The sequence below is a fragment of the Cutaneotrichosporon oleaginosum genome (genome assembly GCF_008065305.1).
Source record: "Cutaneotrichosporon oleaginosum strain ATCC 20508 chromosome Unknown ATCC20508_contig01, whole genome shotgun sequence".
Lineage (NCBI taxonomy): Eukaryota > Fungi > Basidiomycota > Tremellomycetes > Trichosporonales > Trichosporonaceae > Cutaneotrichosporon > Cutaneotrichosporon oleaginosum.
Window position 1 is genome coordinate 1,684,896 of NW_027072170.1, and position 25,918 is coordinate 1,710,813.

The 25,918-nt window shown below is 61.6% G+C and overlaps 8 protein-coding genes across 8 annotated transcripts; 4 read left to right on the forward strand and 4 right to left on the reverse strand.

Moving 5' to 3' along the window:
- Positions 1–73: 73 nt before the first annotated feature.
- On the reverse strand, positions 74–1,064 carry COLE_00688 (uncharacterized protein; the record flags this gene model as incomplete). The annotated part of the gene is made up of 2 exons (XM_018420177.1): positions 74–304; positions 753–1,064. The coding sequence occupies 2 exons, from the start codon at positions 1,062–1,064 to the stop codon at positions 74–76; spliced, it is 543 nt and encodes a 180-aa protein (XP_018282042.1).
- Positions 1,065–2,717: 1,653 nt separating this feature from the next.
- On the reverse strand, positions 2,718–2,885 carry COLE_00689 (uncharacterized protein; the record flags this gene model as incomplete). Its single annotated transcript, XM_018419489.2, has 1 exon — positions 2,718–2,885. The coding sequence occupies one exon, from the start codon at positions 2,883–2,885 to the stop codon at positions 2,718–2,720; it is 168 nt and encodes a 55-aa protein (XP_018282041.1).
- A 280-nt stretch (positions 2,886–3,165) lies between these two features.
- Positions 3,166–5,338, forward strand: COLE_00690 (uncharacterized protein; the record flags this gene model as incomplete). Its single annotated transcript, XM_018419490.2, has 2 exons — positions 3,166–3,424; positions 3,600–5,338. The coding sequence occupies 2 exons, from the start codon at positions 3,166–3,168 to the stop codon at positions 5,336–5,338; spliced, it is 1,998 nt and encodes a 665-aa protein (XP_018282040.1).
- Positions 5,339–11,095: 5,757 nt separating this feature from the next.
- Positions 11,096–12,576, forward strand: COLE_00691 (uncharacterized protein; the record flags this gene model as incomplete). The annotated part of the gene is made up of 4 exons (XM_018425915.2): positions 11,096–11,715; positions 11,754–12,224; positions 12,257–12,450; positions 12,485–12,576. 4 exons carry the CDS (start codon positions 11,096–11,098, stop codon positions 12,574–12,576), a joined length of 1,377 nt encoding a protein of 458 aa, XP_018282039.1.
- Positions 12,577–13,180: 604 nt separating this feature from the next.
- On the forward strand, positions 13,181–14,512 carry COLE_00692 (uncharacterized protein; the record flags this gene model as incomplete). Its single annotated transcript, XM_018426198.2, has 4 exons — positions 13,181–13,736; positions 13,769–14,130; positions 14,162–14,205; positions 14,254–14,512. 4 exons carry the CDS (start codon positions 13,181–13,183, stop codon positions 14,510–14,512), a joined length of 1,221 nt encoding a protein of 406 aa, XP_018282038.1.
- A 549-nt stretch (positions 14,513–15,061) lies between these two features.
- COLE_00693 (uncharacterized protein) lies at positions 15,062–15,714 on the reverse strand (the record flags this gene model as incomplete). Its single annotated transcript, XM_018425914.2, has 7 exons — positions 15,062–15,133; positions 15,169–15,233; positions 15,267–15,325; positions 15,359–15,408; positions 15,443–15,517; positions 15,553–15,648; positions 15,682–15,714. 7 exons carry the CDS (start codon positions 15,712–15,714, stop codon positions 15,062–15,064), a joined length of 450 nt encoding a protein of 149 aa, XP_018282037.2.
- A 306-nt stretch (positions 15,715–16,020) lies between these two features.
- On the forward strand, positions 16,021–17,882 carry COLE_00694 (uncharacterized protein; the record flags this gene model as incomplete). Its single annotated transcript, XM_018421147.2, has 6 exons — positions 16,021–16,126; positions 16,159–16,324; positions 16,376–16,607; positions 16,643–16,868; positions 16,901–17,296; positions 17,329–17,882. The coding sequence occupies 6 exons, from the start codon at positions 16,021–16,023 to the stop codon at positions 17,880–17,882; spliced, it is 1,680 nt and encodes a 559-aa protein (XP_018282036.1).
- An 825-nt stretch (positions 17,883–18,707) lies between these two features.
- COLE_00695 (uncharacterized protein) lies at positions 18,708–21,347 on the reverse strand (the record flags this gene model as incomplete). Its single annotated transcript, XM_018420180.1, has 4 exons — positions 18,708–18,831; positions 18,873–18,965; positions 19,016–20,309; positions 20,351–21,347. The coding sequence occupies 4 exons, from the start codon at positions 21,345–21,347 to the stop codon at positions 18,708–18,710; spliced, it is 2,508 nt and encodes an 835-aa protein (XP_018282035.1).
- Positions 21,348–25,918: the final 4,571 nt, after the last annotated feature.

Genomic DNA, 25,918 nt, shown 5'->3' on the forward strand with positions numbered 1-25,918 from the left:
GTCTTGCTCACTCGACTCACACATTCACAGCGGACCACGCTTTCTCACTTCTTCCCATGTCGGTCCCAGCGCTCTACTCACCGGCGTCGCGCAGCCCACCGAACGCCCGCTCGACGCGCTCTGCCAGAGCGATATCTTTCCCCGTCACGCCAGGCGCTGGCTTGCCCTCCATCTGCACGCCCAGCGGCGGCATGGGCGTGTGCGTGTGCGTCGCGATGTGAAGCACATATCCTTCGCCCGTGGTGAGGGCGACGACGTCGGGCGGGAGGTCGGATGCCGGCGCGGCGAGGAGGAGTGGGTGGTGCTGCTGTCAGTCCTCTCTGCGACGCGTTCTTGAGGTGAAGCACGAAATGAGAACAGACATGGACAGAGTACTGAGGATGGGAGGGCAATGGAAGAGAGAACAGAGAAGAGAGGAGTACAGAGGAGCGCAGAAGCGCAATCTTCCTCGCAACTGGATCGGCGCTTGCTCGTCCTTCAGCTTGCGGCCCGTTACGTATCTTGTTCTCTCCATCTCTTCAACACTCAACACCCGACGTCCGCGACGTCTCTCACGACATCTTCCGTAGCGCCCCCGCTACACCGGCCGCCCTCATACCCTCCTCCCGACGTGTTCACGACCACGCACACCCCGCCCTTATCACCCTCGCCCGACGAGTCTATCTCAGCGCGACTCCCACCTTCCTCCTCATCTCGTAAGTTCACACCGCTAGCTGTCATCACGCCCACTCCGCGCCCCATGCCTCACTCACATCTAATTCCTCCACGGCCTCGCCGATACATCCCATCAAAGTCATCAGTGCGCGCCATCCATCTCGATCCCGCGGAAACGAGTACGCCCGCACCAGCCGACGCCCTTGCAGATCCGCGCCCGATATCATATCCTCCGCCGCACTGTGGGACGTCGCGCGCGCCCCGCTAGTGTCGCTGGCAGAGAGCACATCCAATCGCCACCCGGCAGCGTGCAACGGCGCAAATGACGCGAGGAAGGCTGGTAAAGTGGGTAGGCGGTAGGGTGAGGGGCGGCGGACACGCGGAGTGGAGGTCTCGGTGGAGGTTGACATGGTTCGAATTCGGGTCAGGACGGCTGGAACACGGACGGGCGCCGTGCGCTCTGCGCCCGAAACCCGTGTTCGTGCGCAGATGGGCAAGACGGGGCCCGGTCTCGGTCTCGGGGCAGACGTGGTCGCCGACGTCGACAGGTGTCGCAGGGCGTTAGAGGATGCGTGTGCGCGCCGCCCAATGAGCATCATTGTGTGCTCGCGACAGTTCCACTCAGCGATCGACGGACTTTGATGAGGAGCGATGAGAGTCGAGGTATTACACGACACCAAATGAATCGACACGTGAGGCTTCAAGAGGAGTCGCAAAATGACGCGGGGCACGGGCGCGGATATACACAAGCCCAGGCCGGGGTTGTCTTGGCAAGTGCGGCTCGCAAGACCGGGGGCGGGGCGAAAGGGGAGTGGGTGAGAGTGGGTAGAGGAAAAATCAGTCGTCGTGGTCGGGTGGGCAGTCGTGGTGAGTGAGCCAGAGTGCAAGTGCCAGGGCGTAAGATCACCCAGGGTCCGCAAATGAAGCCTCTCGGCACGCTGGCAACCACCACGCAAAGCAGCACTGAAGCAGAAACGTCAAGACAAAGGGTACAGATAAGGCACCCCTCGGAAAGGCGTTGCAAGGTTCTTGGACCTGACAAGTCCCTCCCTCCTCATGTCACTGACTCGACACGACAGTCGTTGAGCGCTGTCTGAGCGCAAGTGCACGTCGCCAAGTGGTCGCCGGCTCTAGGACGGGGATCGTTGCGGGCGGACTAGATGCGTGCCGGCTGGCTCCATGGCACAGCGACAAGGCTCGAGCTTAGGTGGGGCGCCGCAGCTTCCGAATCTGCACGGCTTGCGTTTGCGTGGAGCGTCACGCAGAGATCTACGACTGGAAGCGAGACGAGTCATGATCAAGATGCCATGATGCTAGCTCCAGGTCCAGCTGGCTGAAGCTGGGCGTGCGCTAATTAGGCGAGCAATAATGCCTCCATTCGGAGAGTGGGGCGGGGAGCGGTAGGGCTGGAAGATATGTCGCATGTCTAAGGCGATCAGCCCCGGGGCCGTACGAGGCTCGAGGCGTCTTGGCCTGGCGGCCTTGCCGGTCAGCAATTAGCCTGCAGGCCTGGTTATCCCGAATGAGGACGATTTTGGCCGAGGGTACTGGGTGCATGCTTGCTGGCCGCTGGCCGCTGGGCCTCTGCTCATGGCTGACCAAACCGGGAGCAAGGCTTTGCCCCGCACCGAGGCCACCTACCACCAGCTTCAACTTTGGACCCCAAACCACATCGCACCCCTGTAGCGCTTCCGTCCGCCCGGAGCCCGGAGACCCGCGCCCCAAGCCGTCAAAGCCGATGTTTTCGAGGACACACAACCGGTACCGCCCACCGAGTTCCAACGCATGCATTGCATCGCGTCGCCATGCAATCTGCCGGCGAGCGTGCCAATCTGCATCAGTGCATCGACAGGGCGCAGGTTATGATGAGTAGTGACGAGACTAGCGTCGAGTGGAGCCGGGTCATGTCGAGGAGTGGACGAGGGGGAGGGAGAGGGAGGGGCATAAGGGCTGATTTTGACGTTGTTTCGAGCGTGCCTCGGCTTGGCCGTGCTGTAAGAGAAGAGGACACAAAGAGTTGCTAACTGCCGACGTACCAACGCCCTTTGCATCTCGCGATCCTCTCATCTCGCCCTCTCCTCCCTCATCTCCGCCCCGCCGCGCCCTCTCCCACACCCTCCTCGTCCTGTTCCTCTACTACCCCGCGCTCCAGCTCTCTGGCTCTTCTGAGTACGTCTATCCCTGTCTCCTGTCTCCTGCCTCGCTCCGCTTCGCCTCCGCCAACATCCCATAGCCCTTCCCCGATTCCCCCCTTTACCCCCACGACCCAGGCTTACGGCCAACGTCCAACCTCCCGCCTCCAATCCATCTAACCCTTTAGCTTTGCTTTCTCTTCACCCATCTTCTGTCTCCATCGCATCCATCGGTCCATTCGACCACCCCACCACCTCCCCCTCCCCCTCCCCTCTCCCATCAGCATCCACGAGCTGCAGCGGACGCCGGCCGCAGCAGTCCAGCAGCTAGCTTTTGCCCGCCGTCGCCTTCGCCCACCTCCCCCACCCGACGGCCATCATGACCACGACGCAGCCCGCGGCGCCCTCCCCAGTTCCAGCGCCCGCCGCTGAGGTGCCCCCTGCCGACGTCGCGGACACCACCGAGGCAACTGCTGGCAATGAGGACGGCGTCGCTGCCCTCGAGGCCGGAGTCGCCGGCCTCGCCCTCGGAAATGCCCCGCAGCCTCAGTCTGAGCTGCACCGTGCTTGTGCCGAGGGGCGCATCGAGGACGTCCGCGCTATTCTTGGCCGCGGCCTTGACACTCTCGAATCGCTTGGTGAGTTTGCATCTACTTTTTTTTCCTCTTTTCGTGCCGTTGCGATGGGCGGTGGGCACGGGTCGATCCCTGCAATCCGGTGTCCCAACTTTTTTTTTTTTTCGGAACATCGATGAGAGACGCATGTCTCCGTCATCGGCGCGGGCCGTCGTTTCCATGAGCTAACACCCCACAGACATTGCGACTGGATGCACCCCTATAGTGCTCGCCGTGACGCACGGCCACGCCGATATCGTCCGCGAGCTTCTCACAGCGGGCGCGATTGTCCCACCCCCAGGTCTGACGATGGACCCCACCATGCTTTCCATCCTCTATCCCCACCCACAGGCAATGTACGGCGTGCCCCCGCCGTTTGCCATGCCCCAGTTCTTCCAGTCAGCGTACTACGGAGGGCCCGCACATTTCAACCCTCGCAAGGAAGGCGGCTCGGCCAACGGACACGCCAATGGGTCGGCCAACGGCAGCGCCAACAACAACCCCAACCTCCCTCCGGCCGAGGTCGCCAAGACGATCCCGTGCCGCAACTTCCCCAACTGCAAGTACGGCACGTCGTGCATGTTCTACCACCCCCACCCTCAGCTCGGTTTCTTCCCTCCTCAGGCCTACTATGAGGGCGGATTTGTCCCCTACCCCCACGGCGCTCCGTTCTTCCCTGGTGCGCAGGAGTTTGTCCCTCAGCAGCAGCATCAGCAGGCGAATGGCACCGCTGAGGCGGCGCCCGCTTCCGTCGACGGCGCTATCTCTGCGCCATCAGAGGAGAATGGAGAAGCTGCGCCCCAGGAGGCTGCGGCGCAGGCTCAGGCTCACGTCCCATCGGCGGGCGCCCCCGCATTCGTTCCCGGTGTCCCGATGCCGCAGGAGATGATGAACGGCTTTGTTGGCTCGCCTCCCGCCGCGTTCATGTCGCCTCCTCTTCTGCCCGCACAGGACGCCGCTGCGTTTTACGCCACCTCGCCTCCCCAGTTCCAGCCCTTCCTCCCCAGTGCATACGGAGGGCACGGCAGGAGGCAAAGCTTCGGGTTTAACAACGGCGGCATGCACGGCGGTCCCAAGCCGTACCACGGCAAGAAGCCTTCGTTCTCGGGCGGCCCTAAGCCTTGGGGACCCGGCGGGCGGCCTGGCGGCTCGTCTCACCTCGGTCAGTGGAAGGATGGCCACCCGCCTCCCTGCGCCTTCTTCCGCGAGGGCAAGTGCAGAAACGGCGAGTTCTGCAAATTCCCGCACCTCGACGCGGATGGCAATGACTGCCGCCACCCCGACGTCATCCGGGGCATCATTCCCCCTATGCCCACGCGGCCACCCCGTGTGCTCAACATGATGCACGGCCGCTCGTACCCGCAGCACCAGCAGATGCTTGCTGCGAAGCAGGCGCAGGCTGCGGCTAACGACGCGGCGGCCGAGGACGAGAGCGGCAGCGACAAGGGCTCGGCGACCTCGGCGGGTCTGCCGCCCAAGCCGGCGTCGGGCTCTCTCCCGACTTCGCGCGCCGGCTCGCAGCCGGGGCACGCGCGCATGGGCTCGCGCGCGCACTCGCCCAGCCGCCGCGGCGGCCCACGGTATGGTGCTGGCGCGGGCGGTGCGAATGGGCACGCGCATGGGCAGGCGTCGCGGTCGTCGTCTAACGGAGACAAGAAGGTCGCGCCGCAGCGCATCCCGCGCGCTGACGAGTTCCCTGCGCTGAGCATGGGCGGCTCGCCCACGCCTGGCAGTGAGCGTCGCGAGCCTTCGTGGAGCAAGACTGCGGCGCAGGTGCTCAGCGAGCCTGCGCCAATCAAACCTGAGGCAGTACAGGAGGGCGAGGAGGCCAAGGAGGAGAACAAGGAGGAGAACAAGGAGATGAAGGAGGTCAAGGAGGCCAACGAGGGCAAGACCGAGGTGAGTCTGCGGCAAGATGGCAGCGCTAAGCCGAGCTGATTCAAGTCGCACGTGACGATGGACTCGGACTCTGAGGCCGACGCTGTCATCGTGTCTGTGTCCACGACGCCGACACCTGAGGCTGCTGAGGCGGCCAAGGCCAAGCTTACCGCTGCGCCCGTGTCCTTTGCCGCTGTGATTGAGACCCCGCCCGTTGCGCTGAAGGCGTAGGCGGTCAAATATGGCCTTGATACGACTCATTCCCGACCTTGGCCTCGATACCTTGCCTCGACCTCTCGACCCCGCCCCTATCTGCCTTGATCGGCCTCGACACCCTGCCCCGACATCCACCTCGACACCCGACCCGACCCCACATCATTGTCCTAGCTAGCATCACTCGCATCCGGTCTATCGCAGCGCATCGGCTCCACCCGGCCGCTACTGCTTCTCGTTTTTTTCGCCTGTCCCCCCTCTTTCTTCCGGATCGTTCACCTTTGCCCGCTCTATCCTATATCCATGTAACATGCCCACGCGCGTCCATCTGTAGACAATGCACGTGTGGACTGTATGTGGAGTTGTGGGATAATGTCAGCTTGCCGCCCAAGTTCGGTGCGGAACCGGGAGACTGGTGGCGCCCTCCGAGAAGGAATCGGCGACGGCCGATATGCCGACGGTGTGAATCACCGCAGACCCGCAGACGGCAGGCACCGTGTTGTTTCCAGCGGAAAATGGTGGGAGCTAGGAGGTCGACTTTGGCTGTGGCGCCTTTGCTTGTATTCGCTTGAAGATTGCCTGCGATTCCTGCAACCTAGATCCAGTTGTACTTGTGTCTGGCGCCATGCAGGGAGATATCATGAGGCCCAGATCTCATCTTCCTGGCCTTCCTGGTACATATTGCGGTCAGCGGTCATAATCTAGCGCCAAGCCACGGCCACGGCTAAGGCGACAGCCACAGCCAAGCGCGCGACCATGCAAAGCATGCCACGCCCCGCCGCGCCCGCCGATAACCGTCAAATAGAACGTAGCATGTTTCGCAGCGCAGCATGTTTCGCAGGCATGAGGCACCGCGCATAGTCTACGGAGGGGCCAGACCGCGTCGGTCGGAAATGAACAGGCGGGCCGAGGCCATCAGCTGTCTTGTCGCGCGCGTCGGGAATGGGTCGAGACTTTGGCTAGAGGCTTGAGGCTTGAGGGTTCGAGTCTTGTTCATTCCGCGCATGCCGCCCAGAGCCGCGAGCCGAGCATGCAGCGGTCAGGCGATCAGGCCGCGATCAGGAGGGCGGCGGTTAGTCGTCACTGACACGGGGTACTGAGACGGAGGGACGCTTGAGACGGACAGGTTGCGGACATGCGGAGCACATGGGGCCAGTCTGTTTTAGTCTGTGGTCGTCCAGCCGTCAGGAACGTGGGCGAGTGTGGAGAGTCTGGACTGATCGACATGGAGAGAGCCGAGGGGTGCCGAGGGCCGAGTGCCGCACAGCGTCGCCATCTCATCCCATGCGATCCATCCATGCATCCTCGACGACAGCTGACGGTCGCCTCGACGCGTCGTCATGCACTCTTGTTCTCTGTCTCTTTCACCTCCTCCTCCTCCTCCTCTTCTTCTCTTCACCATCCATTCTACTCTCCATCTTATCCCACAACCCGCAACCCACATCCCTCCCCTTCACCACGCTTGCCGTGACACACCTCCTCCCTTCCTCCCCCTTGCTCATCACGCTCTCCGTGCACACCCCTCATCCCTCCCTCATCAACGCTTGGATCAAGCAACTACCCATCACACACTACCCATCTGCTCACGCGCACTGCACGGCCGCTGTCCACTTGTCCGCGGTAGTCGCCCCGCTCGCCCCCTTCGGCCCACTCACCCTCTTCCAACTCCCGACCCGAAACGGCCGACACCCATCTTCTTGCCGACTGCGACTGGCGGCTGACACTGACAGATCTCACTGCGCCCAGTCTCGTCTCTTGGCTCTTCGCTGCTGTCCTCCTCCTCCTCCTCCTCCTCCTCCTCCTCCTCCTCTCACATCCCTCGCCCTCGCCCCCGGCCAAGCTCGTCATTGCCCATTCCTCGACGGCCGTCAGCCCAAGCCCCACGCAGGCCGCAACCGTGGTCGCGACCAGACAGCCACTCCCCAGCCTAGGCCCAGGCATCTAGCTCCCGCCCTGTTTGCGCACAGGCCATTCGTCCCCCGCCACCCGGCAGCGGGGGACTCGCCACTTGTTCCAACTGCTCGTCTCCTTCTCCTTCTCCAACCGTGTTCCGCTTCAGCAGCCTTGCAACGTCGTTGCGTCGCGACACATCCCGGTCGGTGCTGACTCCGCCACCCGCCACACGCAAATACAGACGTGCCACACCCACTGCTACGCCTCATAACCACCACCCCGTCCTCGGCCAGGTCGTACCTCCGCTCGGACCATCGTTCCTCGCCCGCGCCACGAGCACAGCTCGGCTCAGGCACTCTGATCCTGTCAACGCACGCATGCCCGTCTGAGGCGCCAGTTCCAGCCCCTCCTCCACGGCCTCCACACTGTCCCGAGGCAGATTACAAACTGCCCACGCGCCTCTCTCTCTCTCTCTCTCTCTCTCTCTCATCGGCTTGGCCCTTGGCTCACAGCAACACCCACGCACACGCCCCGCACACAGCGCGCGCCGCCACACGCTCGACCCCACCTCGCACCGATCGCGCCTGATCGCCTCCCTTACCGCGCCGAGGCCATTGGCCATTCAGGACGATTAGGACAAGCACTGACAGCTGGAAAACGTGAGTGCAGGAGGAATGCGGGTGTGAGGGCGAATCAGCCAGTATTTGGCAAGCTCGGCACAGTGCAGCGGCCCATGCGCCAGGCCGTCAGTGCCGTGGCGTGCTCATGAGCTCGCGGCCGGCGTACGGCACCTGCGCACGCGCACGTATGTCGCCGCCTGTTGCCTGTAATCAGCCGCACCTCCCCTGGCACGCTGCACGCTGCATGTCGTCGCCCGCCCCTTCACTCCCGACATGTCCATGCCCATGCGCCCCGGCCTTGCCCCTGTTCCCCCCTTTGGCATCTGGCTGGCCCCTCTGGTCTGTCGCGCCTCCCTTGATCCCTTGACGACTGGCTGAGCTAGCACGAGCTGGAATGCGGGACGGTATAAATCCATGATTAAAGGTGTTGACTCTGTTTTTCCAGAACCGCCCGTCACAAGTTTTGTTGATCATCCTTGCCACTGCCCTGCCATTCGCCACAGTACCACAGTTCAGCTAGCCCTCGTCATCAACAACCCACCGGGGCCACCAACTCAACCCACCAGAGCGCCGCGCTTCACCGCGCGCCCGCGCAGCTTGTTGTTGACACTCGACCCCCACCCCCGCCTTTCCTCACCGACCACCCCGCGTTCCGCACCGCGCTCCGGCGTCCCGCCGCCACTTTCCGCCTCAACATCTCATCCCCTCCTTCCTCCCCCCTCCCCTTCCACCATGCTTCCATTGCTCGCCCGGCGCGCAACTCGTCAGCTCCTCGACTTCGGGTACGACTGGAGCTCGCCACGCGCGCGCGACCCACGCCCGTCCCAGCCCGTGTGCTGCGGCGAAGAGCACATATGCGGCTGCACGGCCCCCGGATGCAAATGCAAGGTCATGACCGTGCTGCCTGTATGCACACTGGTGAGTCGCGGCGTGGGCGCGTGCGTGTGTATGCGTGTGCGTGTGGGGGATGTTCCAACCGCCGCACACTCTCCCGGGCGCTGACCGCAGTGTTCCTCAGGCGACCACACGCGATTCTGAGCCCCACAACGCCACCATCATCGACATCCATCATTGCCGGCCCTCGGCATCCACGCACACTGCATATACTATAGTTTTTGGGATGTACATGTCATCCGCCCATCCGCCCCGCCCGCCCGCACTCGACATTACTAATTCCTCTCCGCCGCTTCGGATTCGAGAAGCAATTCGCTGCGGTCTCAGTTCACATCGCACGGACCACAAGCCCCGACATGCTCGGCTCGGCGCACGTGGTCGGGCCTTGTTCGGAACATTCTGCTCGCCTGCGTCCCGCGTCTGCGTCCGTCTGTTCGCGCGTCTGCTCGCCGCAACTGAACAGATTAAGCGGCGCCACGGCCAGGCCCAGATCGGCTGAGAGGGGCAGGCGGGCTTGGCGGCTGGCGTGCGGAGGTAGGCCAGCGGGGTGTGAGTTCGCCGCGGCCAAGTGTGGAGGGTGAGCTGTAAGAGGCCTCATGGATCCAAGGTGTGGAGGTGTCGGTGCGAGTTGGACGAAGGAGTGCCCAACCGGCCGCGTGCTGAGTCTGAAGCCAGTGTTGGCAGCATATGGCAGCGTGCGGTGCATCGGTGCCGGCCGCCATTGGGCGGATGCCGGTGATGTGCGGTGGCGAAGGTTGGTCCGCCTGCGTGTCGACTTTGCGTGTCGCCAGGTCAGATACGGCGCACTTTGCGTGTCGCCAGGTCAGCGCCATAACTGCGTCAGTTGCGGGGGAGTCGCCGCCGAGTAAGTGTCAGCTCATCCGCGTCAGTGTCAGTCCCGCCGCCGCTCCCACTCCGCTCGCCCGCACTCTCACCCCCACAACTCGCACATCACCCCACCCCACCCACCGCTCAGACACACATATCCCATCTCTATCCCACCGCGACGGCATTCGCGCCCGTCGGCTCCCACTTCTTCCGCCCGCGCGCCGCTGATCCTCCCGACGCCCCGCGCGCCGCCCACCCCGACACTTCGTCGCCGCGTGCGCGCTTCGCAGGCCGCTCGTCCTGTCGTCAGCGCACTCCCCAGCTCCCCAGCAACGCACCTTGCCCTTGACCTTGACCCGCCTCCCTCCGCGCATCTTGTACCCGGCCGGAGCCTCCTCCTCCTTCGGCTCGTCCCACGCGGCCCGTCCCTCACCGATCCCCGGCTCCGCCTCCTCCCCGCCAGCCTCCTTCTCACGCTCAGCACGCCGCTCCCGCTGCCCGCCGACGCGCTTGTTCCGCTCCGCGAGCTTGGCGCGGCGCGTCTCCCCCTTCCCGCCGCCTCCCGCCGTCAACTCCACGTTAATCCGCCGCCCGGCGAGCTGCGAGTGGTGCAGGCGCAGACAGGTCTGGAGCTCGGCGCTGCTCGCGAGCTCGAGGAACGCGATGCCGCGCGACTTAGGCGGTGCGCGGCCCGTCGCCTTCTCCGTGAGGAGGCGGACCGAGGGTGTCCGGCCTGGCGTCAGCCATGCAGTACCGAAACCCTACCGAGCTCCTTGGAGAAGTGCGCCGCGACGTCCTCGCGCGTTGTCTTGAAGCCCAAGTTGCCTGCAGTCAGCACTGTCGCCACCGCCGTCAATGACTCACCGATGAACAAGATGAAGCGCTGCTTCGACTCCTTGGTCTTTTTCGGCTTCTCCTTCTCCTCCTCAGCCTTCGTCTTCCCCTTGTCCTTGTCCTGGCCCTTCTCCTCGTCCTCCTCGTCGGCGTCCTCGGCGCGCTTCCGCTTCCGCTTGCCCTCAGGCTCCGGCGCAACGGGCGCCTCGTCGACCTCCTCGTCGTCGGCCTCGGGCACGTCGGGGATAGCGTCGGCCTTGGCCTTCTGGCGCGCACGGAACGCCGCCGCCTTCTGCTGCTTCTTGGATTGCGCTGCCATGGTAAGTGGGTGGAGGCAACTGGAGCCATGTCACAACATCCAAATATTCGGGCGGAAGCAAATGGCGATCATCTTCCCCGCCTCCACTTCCCCGCGTCCACCAATATCCATGCAAATGCCAAGAAACAGCTCGCGCAACTAATGTGCCTGCAGAATGCGGCCCGCCTCACAGCATCCGCTGCATCTCTCTTCGTTGCATTGCCCACTCCCTCAACCATGCTGATCCTCTTGCTCGCCGCAAGCGTTGTCGCCGCCTCCGCACCGCTTTATGTTCACTCAACCTCTCTAGAGGCAGTATCGCCCGTCATCCACTACTCTCCTCGCCCGGTCTGGGTCGACGCGCTTCGCATCGCTTATACCCAGGGTGCCAACTCTTCGGAGAACGATCGCGCCAACCCACCGATCATCAGCCCAGGCGTCAGGATACCGCTTCCCCCGCTCAGAGACGAGGCCCTGCAGCCGTATCGCCAAGCAGGATGGATGGGTGTGGATCGGTACAGAGATGGCTGGCGTGGCCTTCTCTATTGGCACGGTTTCGCCACTGAAGCCAAGGGAGATAGATTCACGCTCCATCTTCCGGCCGGCACCTACCGGATGGAGGTATCAGGCGAGACCGAAGGGGCACAGGTGGATGTCGACTACGACGGGATCCAGTTGAGTTCGCGCGACTTTGACCTCACGCCGACCGTGACCGGTCGGTGGTTGACAGTGAGGAGTCCTCTCAATGGCTCGGGGGTGCAAAAACTCTCGGTTACGCTTCGCGAGGGGCGAATGAATGTTACTTCGGTCGAGCTCGAGGGCACTCGCTTTGGCTACCCAGACGGATCGTACTGGAAGTGAGTACGTGACGACACCGCTGACTCAGATACACGAGAGCCTTATTGGAGGCGCGGGGGTCCGACAACGTCACCAGGACAGGTGTATGGACCAACTCCACGCGATATCAATTTGAATCCCACCTTAATCGCGAGACGAGCGAAGAGGGTGCTACAATGTCCCTCACTCTTCATCCGAACTCATCGTGGGTCAACCTCAGCGGATATTCGAACGGGACCTATACCGTCCGCTGCGATCCGCCTCCGCCCTACGACCTTGGCACCACGTACACGGGGTATCATGGACGCGCGGAAGGCACATTGTACCACGGCCCGCTCGACCCGGCGCAGCAGTACACTCTCCATGTGACAAACTGGGACGGTACGTTGGGCCTTATCCCATTCTACACGTTCCAGTACGGTTACCGCCCACAGGGCACCTCCCACCTTCGTCTCGCGCTGGGACTCGGCCTCGGGTTGGGTTTGCCCCTCCTAATCGCGGTTGCATTGTGTGTTTTCTTCTATGCCAGGTGCGTCGACGTGCCGTGCGCGCTGATATCAGGAAGAAGAGAAGGGGGCAGCGAGCGGAGAAGGCGCGCATGGAGAAGGCCGCGGTCGAGTTCGCCATCCGCCAGCCCGAGGTAAAAGACAACGACGACGTCAACGACGCCCAGCCGTCTCCCGATTGCGTGGTGTGTCTCAGCGAACCGCCAGAGTATGCCGCGGTCGAGTGCGGCCACTTCTGCATGTGCGCAGGTATGTCCGTCCCCGTCCGCCGTGCTGACGTGAGCGTGCTCCGCCCGCATTGTGGCTGGACAGAAAACGTGTCCCGTATGCAGCAAGCCCATCCTCTTGCCGCTAATGCGCATCTACTGTCCATAGTTGGGATTGGTCATCAGGTGTGTTCGCCCTGGCTGTGTTAATATCGGTTGTGTGGCAGCGAGAGAGGCACTCCCGCCCGTTCCTCAGGGCTCGACAGTAGTGCCTGATAACCTTGATTGTAAGCTTGAAATGCGTTGGAATGAATGGGATGCAGCCTTGAACCTCTCCGACTCGTCACTACTACTGCTCTTGTCCACAGAGAATCTCATAAAGGTCTTACGAAGATCCGTGTATATCCAGCCCGTCGCAGCCGAAAAGCCACCTGTCAGCGAATTGTGGCTCACTGGAGTCAATTGGCGCTCGAGGCGTGGGGTTACGTCCCATACACTGAGCGGCAGCCCATCATCGTGGTATCGATCGTGGGAGCAAGCTTGTCAGTGAGCCTAATGCCAAAGGCATTCAAGTTCAATAGCGGTTGCTGTCATCCACCTGGGCTGGTGGTGCGCAATAGCAGTGCCGGGCGGATCGGAGGAGGCGGGTGCAGCCGGCTTGACTCAAGGGTGTCCTGCCTAGGTGTGCCTTGACGCGATGGCCGCAGGGCCACCGCACATAAGCGGAGCGGCGATGTTCACACGTGTGGAACCGCCCACCACCTCTCGCCACCATGCTTTCCCTTCTGCTGCTGGCGGCAGGCGCACTCGCCGCAGATCCTTACTTTCTCTTGCTCGATCTGTCGGCCCTCAGCCCGCTGCTGCGCTACTCTCCACTTCCGGGGCAGAACACGACCGCCGACCAGTGGACCGCGATCGAGAACATAACGGATGGGACAGGCTCGTCGGACATGCCGATGCGGCTATTCGGCGGCGCATCCGTCTCCTTCTCCATGCCCGCTGGCGTCAGCGTGTGGGTGTACGGCGACCTCTCCGGCGAGGCGGCCGTCACGGTCGATGGCGAGCCGGCTGACGCGAGCATCGTCCAGACGCAGAATATATACGTGCGCTGGCTCACCCTAGAAGTCCCGGGGGGGGTGGGGCCGCACAATGTCTCGGTGACGGTGAAGGGGAACGCGAGCGTGTCCGCGATCTCCGGTCATCGACAAGGCAACGGCGAGATCTGCTTGAGCTCAACCGGGCCGCACGATCGCTGCTTCGAAGGCCACTTTGAGGGCTGGGGCTCCTACAAACCGATAACGGCGACGCTCACGGGATCCTGGCTGATCAGTACGACCGGCCCTCGCCAACGCTGACGACAGCGGACAGCAAAATCGCAGTGACGCGTGACCCCGGCGCGAGCGCGCTCATGCAGGTGCCGTCTAACGCGAGCTGGGTCGAGATTGAGGGGTGGAACTCTGGTTCCTACGAAGTGCGGTGCATGCCCACGCCGCCCAACTCGACAGCCGGCGCGATCACGTACAACGGATACGTGGATATGTCGGGCAGATGGAAACCGGACCTGTTGTATGCTGCCGAGCTCGACCCTCACATCAAGTACGCAGTCGAGATTACCCACCGCTCCAACACAACTGCCGTGAGGCAAATGCAAAGTTGGGTGTACGTCCCCAAGCCCAAGTCCAATTTGAGCCTCGGCATTGGAATTGGAGTGGGCGTCGGTATGGTGGGTTCCCTGAAGAGCGCGCTGATGGCAGGGTGTGCTGCTCGCAATGGCGCTGGTGTACTGGTGTAGGCAGAGGTACGTGTCGGCGTGTGGAAGTAAGGGCGGGATCATGATTAACGGCAGGCAGAGGCGGAAGCAGCGGGCAAACACGCATGTCGCAGCAGCTGCGGCCGGAGACACAGAATTTCCGAAGGCAGAAGAACAGACGGTCACAGAACTTTGCAAAGTGTGTAGAGATCGGCAGCCCGCGTTCGCCGTGGTTGAGTGTGGTCACCTGTGCATGTGCTCTCGATGCGCGCGGCGCATCATGGCGGAACGTGCCCGCTGTCCGGCATGCAACGTCGCAATCGTGCAGCAGCCCGTGCGCATCTATCGTCCTTAGCACTGTATCCTACATAATGATGTAATTTGCTTGGCATGGAGACACAGCAATTAAACTGCCGACGGGTTGGTGGAAGGACGCGTTTGAACGTGCTCTCAGACTAAAACGAAAGCGTGCTGGTAAGTCATCAAGGCTGCGTCAGTAGATCTGGACTGAATCAGTGGAGGGTTGAAGAGACGTGTCGGCCAACCAGTTGAGCATTTGTGTTGGGTTCACCGATGTTGGCAGGGGTCGGAGACCGGAGGGCGCATGGTCCGAGTAAGTGGTGATGAAAAGGGAAATAGCGGCGGGGAAGTTGATGCAAAGAGGCAGGAGACAGAGGGGTGTGGTGGGTGCGCGAGGCAGTGTTGAAGAATGCCCAAGCTCAAACAGGTGACATGCACACGAACTCACAAAACGGCATCGGTTTATCACATGTGCGCTCAGCTGATCGCGGCATGAGGGCTAACTGAGGTATGCATGTGACCCCGAGGTATATGGCTGGCCGGGGAACCAGCTCAGGCGAGCAGTCTACACGGCATACTTCTGTCAGCTTGGCCCCAGCGAACGTCAGCTCACCATCTTGGTGTACTCGGCAGCCTTCTTGTCGAAGGCGGGCCGGTTGGTGACGTACTGCTCCGCCTGGCATTAGACGTGACATAATACCGCGGACTCACAATGGAGGTAACAAGCGGGTCCTCCGGGTTTGGGTTCTCAAGGAGATCGTACAGTGAGAGCAGAACTACGTGAGCTGATGATGCTATGAGAGACGCACCAGACGCCATCTTTGTCGAAGGCTTCCATGTCTCGGCCTTGAGGACACCGATGCAGATGCTGCGTAAGCCATTGTAGCACACAAACACTCACTTGCCATCGCTATCGATGTTCGGGTGGTACATCTTTGTGACGAACTTGAGCTGCTGTCAGTCTGGCCCTGTCCACAACACGAACCGTCGGTGCCTTGAACGGGAACTCGTATCCAAACTTGACGCTCAGTCTGAACTTGCCACCAGAGTATGGCCCGGGCTGCATTAGAGTGACGTGACGTGGAGGAGACTCACTGGCCCAGCCATGGTCACGTTCCACAAGAGAAGGTTGTCGCCCTCGATCTCGATGTCAATATTCGTGAGGGGGTTGGCGCGGAGCTCGCTAAGTTCCTGACGTTAGGCAGGCGACCGGATAGAACGTACACGCTGGGCGCGCTTGACGGCTGCAGAGGACATGGTGTCGAGAATGGAGATGGAGTGAAAGGAAGAAGCGAGAATGACGGAGGTTGACGTTGACTTCATCGACACCGCTCGGTGGCACCGGTCGGGGCGGTCTGGGGCCTCCACACCGGAACCAAATCACAACCTCCACCGGCACACATGGGGTGGCGAGGGCAATCACTCGCCAGGCACGATCAATTCAGACGCGAATCCATCTCCCCTCAACTTTCCCCCCTTAGGACGCGCGCATGCAGCTGCTAGCTCCCTTCATTACTCTTCTCACTTTAGACGACCGACTCCTGTGACACGGCAAGCGCCATCATGCGATTGCATTTGGCACCACTTCTCCTCCTCCCTCTGGCGGCAGGCAAGTCCGAGTGCCTGCCCTCTGGCGACGAGCGGCCCATCAATGAGGCCTTGTCGCGAGGTAGGTCTCGAGATGTCGCCAGCTAACACCAGGCGGTGCCGGTGCAACAGTCACACTGTGCCCCGGCTCGGTGCACCACCTGTACGCGCCGATCCACTTTACCGCGCCGAGGCAGACGCTCACCACGTCCGGACAGGTGGTGGGGCACGACCGCGCGATGATTATTGTGCAGGGCGAGGAGCAGTCCGTTGCGATCTGGTAAGTCCGCCTTATGGACCTTCCTTCATCCAGGCCCGAAGCTGATGGCAGTGGCGATTGTCCCGGTTGCGACTATTTGACGGTTTCTGACGTTATCATTGACGGCAATCGCCCACAACTGCTGCGCATTCCAAAAGGCGAGGCGCTCATCGAGATGGGAAATGCCGATGGACATCGCGTCACAGGGTGTAGGCTGTACGAGCCACGAGGCTGGAGCGCACTTCACATCCGCGAAGGCGACCGGAAACAGTGCCGGCGTGCGCACATCGACAACAACGTCATCGTGAGTTGGTTAAGACAGAGGTGTGCTGACGACAGGGACCTTGTGGCGAGGAGTGGGACGAGGAGTACGACGGCTTCGTGGAGAAGGAGCCCGTGTGGGGCAACCCGCGCGCCGACGGGATCAGCCTCGCGTGCAAGGAGTCCGTGGTGGAGCACAATGTCGTGTTCGACACGACAGACGGTGCGATTGTCATCTTCGGGTCTGCGGGGAGTGAGGTCCACTCGAATCATGTGTACTCGCGAACACGTGTAGTGCTCGGAGGTGAGTTTACCGGGGAGCTGTGCTTACACTAGGCATCAATCTCGTTGATTATGAACCGTGGGACGGCGACTACTCGGGTACCAGAGTGCACGATAACAAGATTATGGCGCCTAGCGGTTTCCTCAAAGTCGGCATTGTTATCGGCCCGAGCTCTTGGTCCGATGACACCGACACGAGCGTGTTCGGCGGTACGGTCGTTGACAACACTTTCTCCGGCCAGCGCTTCGGGTACGCCATGGTAGTCAGCAGCGCGCGGGATTTTACTGTGTTGCGAAACGCGGTTTTGCCAGGCTCCGAGTTCATCGGCGTGCCCGGAGTGACGTGCCCCACCGCGCCAGAGAATGGTCCGCCCCAAGCCTTCCTTATCAACCGGGGAAGCGCGCACGGCACCTTCCAGCCCGAGTTTGCTAATGGCGAAGTGCAGCACAGTGAGTTCCCTCCCCTGCAGAGCTAACGCCAGTCATCTGCATCAACCCCCCGCCATATCGCGAGCGGACATACAAGCCATGGCGGCTGCGCGATGCGCCCGAGGCGATCGCGGCGCGCGCCGCTGCCGAGGTGGAAGCCAACCCGAACTCGAAGCTGAGCGAGCGCGTTGCCGACTCCCTCGTGGCGTACCAGTACGCGCTGCTGGACGCGCTCGAGCGCATCTCGAACGTGACGGCCGAAGAGCCGGCAGAGGGGACGGACGCGTCGCCGACCGACGAGCGCCTGTCAGCCCTCGAGCGCGGCGACAAAGAGCTGCGCAAAGAGCTCGCGAAGCTCAACCGTGCGGTGGCAAAGCTCACAGGCAACGTCGGCGAGGCGGCGGAGGCGCGCAGCCCCGTCCTCAAGAGCGTGTACGAAGCTGTGCGGCGGCGCCCAGATCCCGTGCCGGTGCGCGCGACGCCGGCGACCCACGCCGCCAGCGTGTCCGTCGGTGTCGTGCTGTCCGCCGGCGCGGTGCTGGCGCTCGCGCTGGCCTTGCTGCGGAGGTGGCGCCGCTCCGCCGCCAAGGGATTGAAGTCGCGATAATGGGTGCGTTCCTCTTTCCCGGCGTAGATATTCCGCAGGTGCAGGTATAACAGGAGTACTTTAGATCCAGTATAGATGTATGCTCGCGAGGTGTACGGTACCCCTGGCTCCCCTACCTGTCGCACGGCTTCACACGTCGCACTGTAACGTGCGTACGACACGGTTGTGGCTTGTCTCACTGGGTGTCCGTGGTCAGCTCGCGGCCCGCCGTGGCTCAAGATGGCACACGGCACACGCACGACTCCGGCTATCTGATACACGACGGCCGCCAGGTCCGTGTTCCCTGGACCCGGACTGGAGCCGATCGCCAGACGTACGACGCCGCTCGCGTGCCGCAGCGTTCCTGCTGGAGCATGAGTCATGCAAGATGGTAACAATAGGTGCAGATGTCGACGTGCAATGCCGATGTGCCTGAGCCGTAGCACAACGGGGGCCTGACGACGAGCATGCGAGTACGGAATATACCGAACGAGCTGACTGCGCTTTGTGCTGCCGAGTGCCTTGTGCACGGTCAACAAGGCCGTCTCGCTCGCCACCAGCTCGCGCGTCTTCGTCACAACACCTATGCCAGAGTCACATCCCGACGCCGCAGCCTCTCATCAGCAGCCGACGGAACCGATGCATGCCCTATAAGCCCATATGTTTACACGGGAGACTGAGAGTGGCGGCAACGCCGACCGCCTTCTACTTTTGACGGGTAAAATACACTGGGCGATTATGCTACTCTGAATGCGTGATACTGTGGTAGATGGCTTGGATATCAGGTCGAGCCTGCGATGACGGAGATAAGTGCGAGTGAGTAGTGGGGTTTGTAGATGGAGGCGGTCATAGCCCCGGTGGGTACAACAAGCCCGTGGGAACGATGATTTGGCCGTCATCGCGCGCCAAGAAGATGGCCCGGCGTTCGCCCGCGCTGAGCACTGGCTCAGACGCAGCCATGACCTCGTTGCTGGATGTCAGCTAATGTTGACGGCGTATGATTCAACTCACCAGCGCACTTCGTTGTGGGCCGCTGGCTGGTCGCCGTAATACACGTCGAACCGGGGAGTATTGTCTGGATGCTTCTCAAACTGCTTGCCATACCTTGATGTTAGCGGTATTCTGCTCGCCTTTGGACACAAGCGACAACTCACATGACAACGAGCGGAAGACTCGTCATAGAAGTATACTGGTGGTTATACTTGTTGGGGACCTTCTCGGCGCTCATATGCGGCGAAATGACACGGCTGACGACTGGGAAGGGCGTGTACGGGCCAATGGGCTCACTCGCGTACGGCGGGATGTAGAAGGTGTACTCGATCTGCTCGGTCGAGACAATACTCCAGATGCACACGTCCCCAACGTCGATTGTCCAGTAGTAGCGCTCGGCGGTCGCGTTGCTACCGATGTGGGCGTTGGCAAGGTGGTCGAAGGACTGAGAGGTGTGCAACGCCGAAATGTCGTGGGACGAGCGCTTGCGGTGCGCAGGTGGGCGCGAGAGCGGCCCGCGGCTGCTGGACGATCCGGTACGCTGGCGGCGCACTGGACCCGACTCGCCAGTCGAGGGAAGCTGAATCTCGTTCTGCAGCGGCGAGAACAGGGACGACGACGACGCTTTGCGGCTGTGAGCGCCAAAGTACTCGGCCGACCCCTGGGACGAGTTGGGGCTAGCATCGTTGGAGGGCAATCCGATGGTGGTGTTGTGAGGAGTCATCGGGAGCACAGCCTGGGTCCGGAATGGTGTGTTGGGCGCCGAGGAGCTCGGGGTCGCGCGTCCGTTGCGGCCCGTCACTGGAACCGCTTTCCACTGACGGTCCTTCGGCATCGTGACATGCTGCGAGCGCACAGTCTCCTGGTCACACGAGAGCCAGTTGCCCGCCCATCTGTGATCGCGATCGTACTCCTCAAATTGCTTGGGGTTGTACACCTCGAAAGCGACCTTTTGGAGCTGCGATACGGGGTGGCCGGCGAGCTCGCCGTACGGGCTCGCAACGTTGGCCTCATTCGATGTCCCGTCCATGCCAACCACGTCCGAGCCGTCGTCCCCTCTACGAATAACGAGGACGGGCGAGATGATTCCAGTCTGAAGCGACTGGAGCACAATAGTCGAGTTGTAGCGAACCGGAGGTGCCCCGTGGTGGACCGGGATTGCATTTGCTGGCAAGTTGGGCCATCCCGGGTTGGGAGACGCGATGTTGCTCAAGCCAGCATTCTTGGTGGGGTCGACAAGGTAGATAATGAACGACTCCCAGTTGCTAGCCGTGACAGTGAAGCCCTGGAATGTTGGGTCCGCGTTCGTCACGGACGGAGGCACCGTTCCCGTGGCGGGTTTGCCGTCAGAACCCTTGTACGTCGTCAGGTCCACGGGAACCGAGAGGTAGCGCGTAGACGAGGTCTGTGACTTGACGCGATTGAAGAGGGCTATGGTTGAGCCATGCGAGATAATGACTGTTTGATCAGTGACTGTCTCGTATTCGACCAAAACTCACGGTCAGCCGACTTGCTGTTCGACTTCTTCTTGCTCGGCTTGGATATGACCTTGATCTCCTTGCTGTGGAACACGTAGAGGGGAGCGTCATTGTCGGCAGATCTACTCGACCAGTTGTGGTGATGGTTGGGGTTGAGAGGCGGTTTGACAGTCACCACGGCCTTGACTTCACGACGCTTGCTGTCGAGGTCCGAGATGTGGAGGTTCTTGCCGGGCACGTTACCCAGGAAAGGACGATCCTCGGCCGTGATCATCTGGGTGTGGATCTTGTCATCAAGGGGCTTGTTGTCCATCGTGATCCACGCAACGTGACCATCCTTTGCGGGGGTCTCACCCTCGAGGCTGATGTTTACACGCGGGGCCATTAGTGGCGAAACCTGGCATCCGTCCTGCTTGGATGGCGTGAACCAGGTCTTGCCCACAAGAGTGGCCTGGGGGTGAGGACACAGGAAGCGCTTCTCGTTGCCGTAGCTCTTCTGTCCAACCTTGGGGGACATGATGATAATCTTGCACTCGCCAAAGTCAAGGCGATTCGGAGACTGTTGGTACATCTGCACAGCATGCCTGACAAGGTTCGGCGTGTTGGGGTCGCGGGGAGCGCGTTCAATGTTTGGCTTAATGTCCGGAGTGGCGCGCAAGTGATGACCAGGCAGATGATGTTGCTGTGCCTGATTGAGATGCTGCAGCTGTGGAGGGACCTGATGGTGGACTCCATTCTGCGCTTGAGACTGATTCTCGATGGCCAAGGCGCGTATGTTGACTTCCATGTCGTTGCCCCAGTCATGCTCGGTCGAGCTAGCCGAGACCGAGGATTGACGGCTGTAGAGGTCGCTGAAACTCTTCGTCGGCTTGAGGGCCTGATGGGGGAGCTGCGATGGTGAGATAGTGCCCGGGTACAGTGGAGGAGTAATGTTGGGTGGCGCCATGGAGCCAAGGTCGAATGATCCTGTGGGGAAGTACATGTTCTGCTGCTGCATAAAGTTCTCAAAGCCTCCCATCCCGGCCATCCCAGTCAATTCCAACCCCGACTGGGGTTGAGACAGTGCTGATGGGGGTTGGGAAAGGGCTGATGGAGGTTGCTGGAACTGTTGAGGCATCTGGAACACTTGCCCAGTCGTGTCGAGGTTGAGCGACGGGCGCTGGAACGGAGTGTGTTGCTGCAGGTGCTGTTGCTGATGGTGGTGGTGGTGGTGGTGGTGCTGCTGCTGCTGCAAGTGCTGCTGCTGCTGCTGCTGATGTTGGTGCTGCTGCTGCTGCTGCTGCTGTTGTTGTTGAAGGTGCTGGTGCTGAGAAAGCCCGAACTGCGCCTGGTTGGTGAAGCCGAATGCGGGGTTGGAAGCCTGGTTGGGCGCGAACCCCATGGATGCCGCGAGGTTGTTCAGTTCTAGAGCGCTTGGCATAGCGCCGAGATCGGCAGGGTTCCCTGGATCGAGACCGAGGCCATTGCCTTCCTCTGTGCGGGGCTGCATGCCCATCTGTGGCTGAGTGGCAAAGGAGACGGGCTGGACGTTGTAAAGAGTTGGACGACGAGGTGATGGAAAATTGGGATAGAGGGTTGTTGCACGACACGATCGTGGAGGGGCGGGCGAGGTGGACACGGGAGAGAGGGAGGGCGTCAGCAATGGGGACCGGGAGCAGGACGAGGACGAGGACGAGCCGTTCAAGTATCAGGCGCAACTCACTCCGTTCTGCTGTTGTGCGCTACTCCACATCCCTGGGACGAGGCCTGGAAGGAAGTGGTCAGAGGGGAAGGTGGTGGCGCTTGACGGCCCTTGGGCGGAATGCAGTTGCAGATGAAGGGGTTGGGGTCTCTGCGCCGGTGAAGGAGCCGTCGAAAACGCCGGGGTAGACGTGGATGAAAGAATGGAGAGAGGAAACGACGGTGGTGAGGGGTCAGATGATGATGGACCAGAGTCGTTGAGCGAGATTGGTTGTGGTACACTAGCTGTGCAGTGTCAGCGAAGATTGCAAGCAGATTGGAGAGAGGGAAGGGATCAGGCTAACAGTGCAGAATGTCGGCAAGTGGGGCGTCCATGCCGAGGGAGGGGGTGAGGGAGAGGGAGGAGGGGGGAGGGGAGAGGGGAGAGGGATGGGGTGGAAGGACGGGGCGTTGATGGATGGCGATGGGACGGATGACGACGGCTAGTCTCGTTTCTTTTTGGGTGCAAGTGCTGGATGAGGAGATGGGAGCGGGGCAGGGATTAATAGTCGTGGTAGAGAGAGGAGGCTGCGAGTGCAATGTCTAAGCGCGCCGTCCCTATAGCCTCATTACGGCTCGGGAGCGGGGTCGTGTGTGGTCGGGGGAAAGGGGCCTAGGGGGGCAATGGCAATGCCGAGCGCTTGACAGAGAGAGAGAGTGGGAGAGAGAGAGAGAGAGCGCGGATGGGGTGCGGAGGCAGCGCAGACAGGGCACCGCTTTAGAATAGCAAGTGTGTGGAGAGTTGTCTGTGTCCAAGAGTGGTGCGAGGGGCAATGGGATGGAGGTTGATGAATGAACGAACGTAAGGGCGCGATTCGAATTATGCGCGCGCGCGCGCAGCCAGTAGGGACGGGGATGGGGGGATTGGACTGGGAGGATGAGAGGATGCAAGGGAGCCGAGCAAGCAAAGGAGCAGTGTGCAGACAAGTGACGGACAAGAGAGGTGTAGTAGAGTAGAGGTGACGTTGAAAGAGGAGGAGTGCGATTGTTGTTGGATGAATGAATGAAAGAGAGAGAGAGAGAGAGAGAGAGAGGATGAAAGAGGATGAAAGAGAATGAGAGAATGAGAATGAGAGAGAGAAAGAGAGAGAGCGGGAGGAAGGTGGCTGGGTTGATGCGTGTCTCACAGAGCGAGCTGCTTGGCCGGCAGCCGGCAGGTAGCTAGCTCGGCCTGGAAGCGGCAAGGGCAAAGGACTAAATGGGTTTTGGGATGGAATGTATTGGGCAATTAGGCTAGACGCTTACTTGATTGATACGCGGAACGACGGCGTTGTCCTCTTGGTGTCTGTGCGCTGCTTAATCGCCGGCGGACGCTCGGGCGGAGAGGAGTGGAGCGGAGGGGCGTTTGGATGGATGATTGAGTGGATGGGCGGGTGGCTGCAGATGCACGGATGGGGCCGTTCAAGGTTAGGCCGCCAGTGGGGGGTTGGGGACGAGTCTTGTGATGGCGGATGGCCGTGTCCGGCGAGGAACAGGGCTATCAAGTGTAAATGCGGTTTGGGAGGAGGAGGAGGAGGAGGACGAGGAGGAGGAGGAAGAGGGGGTCAAGGCTTGTGTGTGGGTGTGTGGAGAGATGGAGGAGAGGAGGGGGGAGATGTGATGAGCGCCCGATGAGCGATGGGGAGGAGGGAGGAAGGAGCGATGAGCTATGAGCGATGAGCGGAGGAGCGGAGGAGCGGAGGATGTGCAATCAGCCGGTATTACCTGGCTGGCAGCTGGCAGCTGGCCTGGGCCGACGTGCGCCGCGTCCAAAGGCAGCAAAGGGGGGCTTGAGGAAAAGGGGTATGTGGCTAATGTGGGGGTGACACTGGGGTTCACCACGCAGAACACGGAGGATCCTTGCCGAGCAAAGGGCCCGGTCCGGGGTAAAACGCTAATAATCCACACTTGATCTAGACGATGCCTCTACGCTAACCGCCCCAGTCGATCAGCTCGTTCTTTGATCTTTACCCGTACAGTACAGTACGTGTGGCGTGGCGTTGGTGCTATAGCCGTCAGTGTCTTTCCAAGCAAGCAAATCACGCGAGGTTACTTGCTGGCAAGGGACAAGACCAACCAACCTTTGACCTTGACAATCGACAACGCAGCCGAAGTTCGGTCCGGGGGAGCGGCGGCAGGGCGGGCGAGCCAGCGGGCGGGCGGGCGGGCGGGTCGGACGGAGTATGCTTGGCCGAGGATGCTAGATCTTACTCGACAACGCAGGCTGGCAAGCTAGCAGATGGTCGACAACGAGGGGATTTTTTTGGGGGGGGGGGGGGGGATGATGTGACGCGGAGTTGTAGGAATTTGTATGCCGGACGACTTGAGCAGCTGTACAAGTACAAAAGAGAGCAGAGTGGCAAGTACAAGTACAAGTACATACAAGGCAAGGCAAAGCGAGGCTAGGCCAAGATAGGTATCGCTGGCGTCGCTCATGTGGTTGGCGGACGCTCATCGTCGGGGCGACTTGGCGGCCTGGCAGAGGTGCTTGAAGATAGAGACAGGCACTGGCTGTCTACAAGGGTTGTTGGCTTTGGGTCGGGAGCAAGAAGGGCCAGCCAGGGCATCGATATGCATCCGCAAGATGGCCGGGAGGGGAGGCATGGGGCGACGGCGTGGCACGGGGACAGGACGAGAGCGAGTGCCTGGAGTTGGCGCTGGCTGGCTGGCTGGCTGGCTGGCTCTGGAGCTCGAGCTCGACCTCGAGAGGAGGCCGAGGAGCTAATGCTGGAGCTGCAGGCAAGAGACGCATCAGACCGAGGTTTAGCAGCGACCCAAACGATCCAACGAACGTCGAGATGAACGGTGGAGTCAGGGGGTGCGGTATGTGGCATGCGGGCATGTGGAGAGAGGGCAGGGCTTACGTCGCTGGCTGCCTCTTTTCTCCCTGATCGAGCTGGAAGCCTGAAGTGGACGCATGGACGAGCGCTCGTCGAGCTGATTCATCTAGCCGTTGCGGCGTCGCGGCGCTTTCTCTTGTCGTCAACTTGTCAGGGACACAATGTCGGCGGATCACGAGCCAATGAAGACTCGAGCCGAGCGAGACAAGAGCAGTGGTGGGCGGAAACAGTCGGCCGCTTTCGTCCATGAGGCCATGAGGCCATGAGGCTATGAGGCACAGAGGACAGAGGCACCTCAGCGTGGCATGTCCCCTCTACGTAGACTTCTGGCTCTCTGACCCTCTCTCTCCTCTGCCCCCGCCCTGGAACATGAGCGAGCTCGTGGCGTGGTGGTGCGGAATTCTCACGTCACGCTTCAAACTCGTCCCGAGCCACCTACGAGCGCCCAGCGCCAGCTGACCAGCTTGCCCTTCCGATACGATCCGTAATCCGCAAGCATCCGCCCTTTGCCCACAAGTCTCAGTCATCAAACACCCTGGCATACTGGCACCCAATATCCCGGATGCGTCCACTCTGGCTCTCTGGCTGGCGCTCTGGCTGGCTCTCTGACGGCGTGGCGACTGGCTCTGGCTCTGGCTCTGGCTCTGGCTCTGGCTCTGGCTCTGGCGGCGGGGCACGAGGCGGGGGTGGCGGTAGAGGGCGGACGGTGAGGCGTGCCTGCTCTGTGCTGCCTCGTGATCACGACGCAAAGCCCAGGGCCAGTGGCCGTGCGCGCCCACGAGCCTGCACGAGTCTAGATCCGCAGGGTACCGCAGGGTTCTCGGGGATTTTACCCTGCCGAACGTGGGGAAGAACAAGGCCAGCTCGGCCCCACTTCGGCCCGCCCACCCGGCCCATTCCAGTGTTTCCCGGGTGCACCGGCTGCTCGGCTGTCGGCGTCGTCTGCTGGCTGTTGGGCTGTTGGCTTGGCTGCTGGCTGCTGGCTGCTGGCGGTCGTCCTGCCTTCCAGGCTCCTGGCTGACATGCTCTGGACAAGGGGAAACGGCCCTGT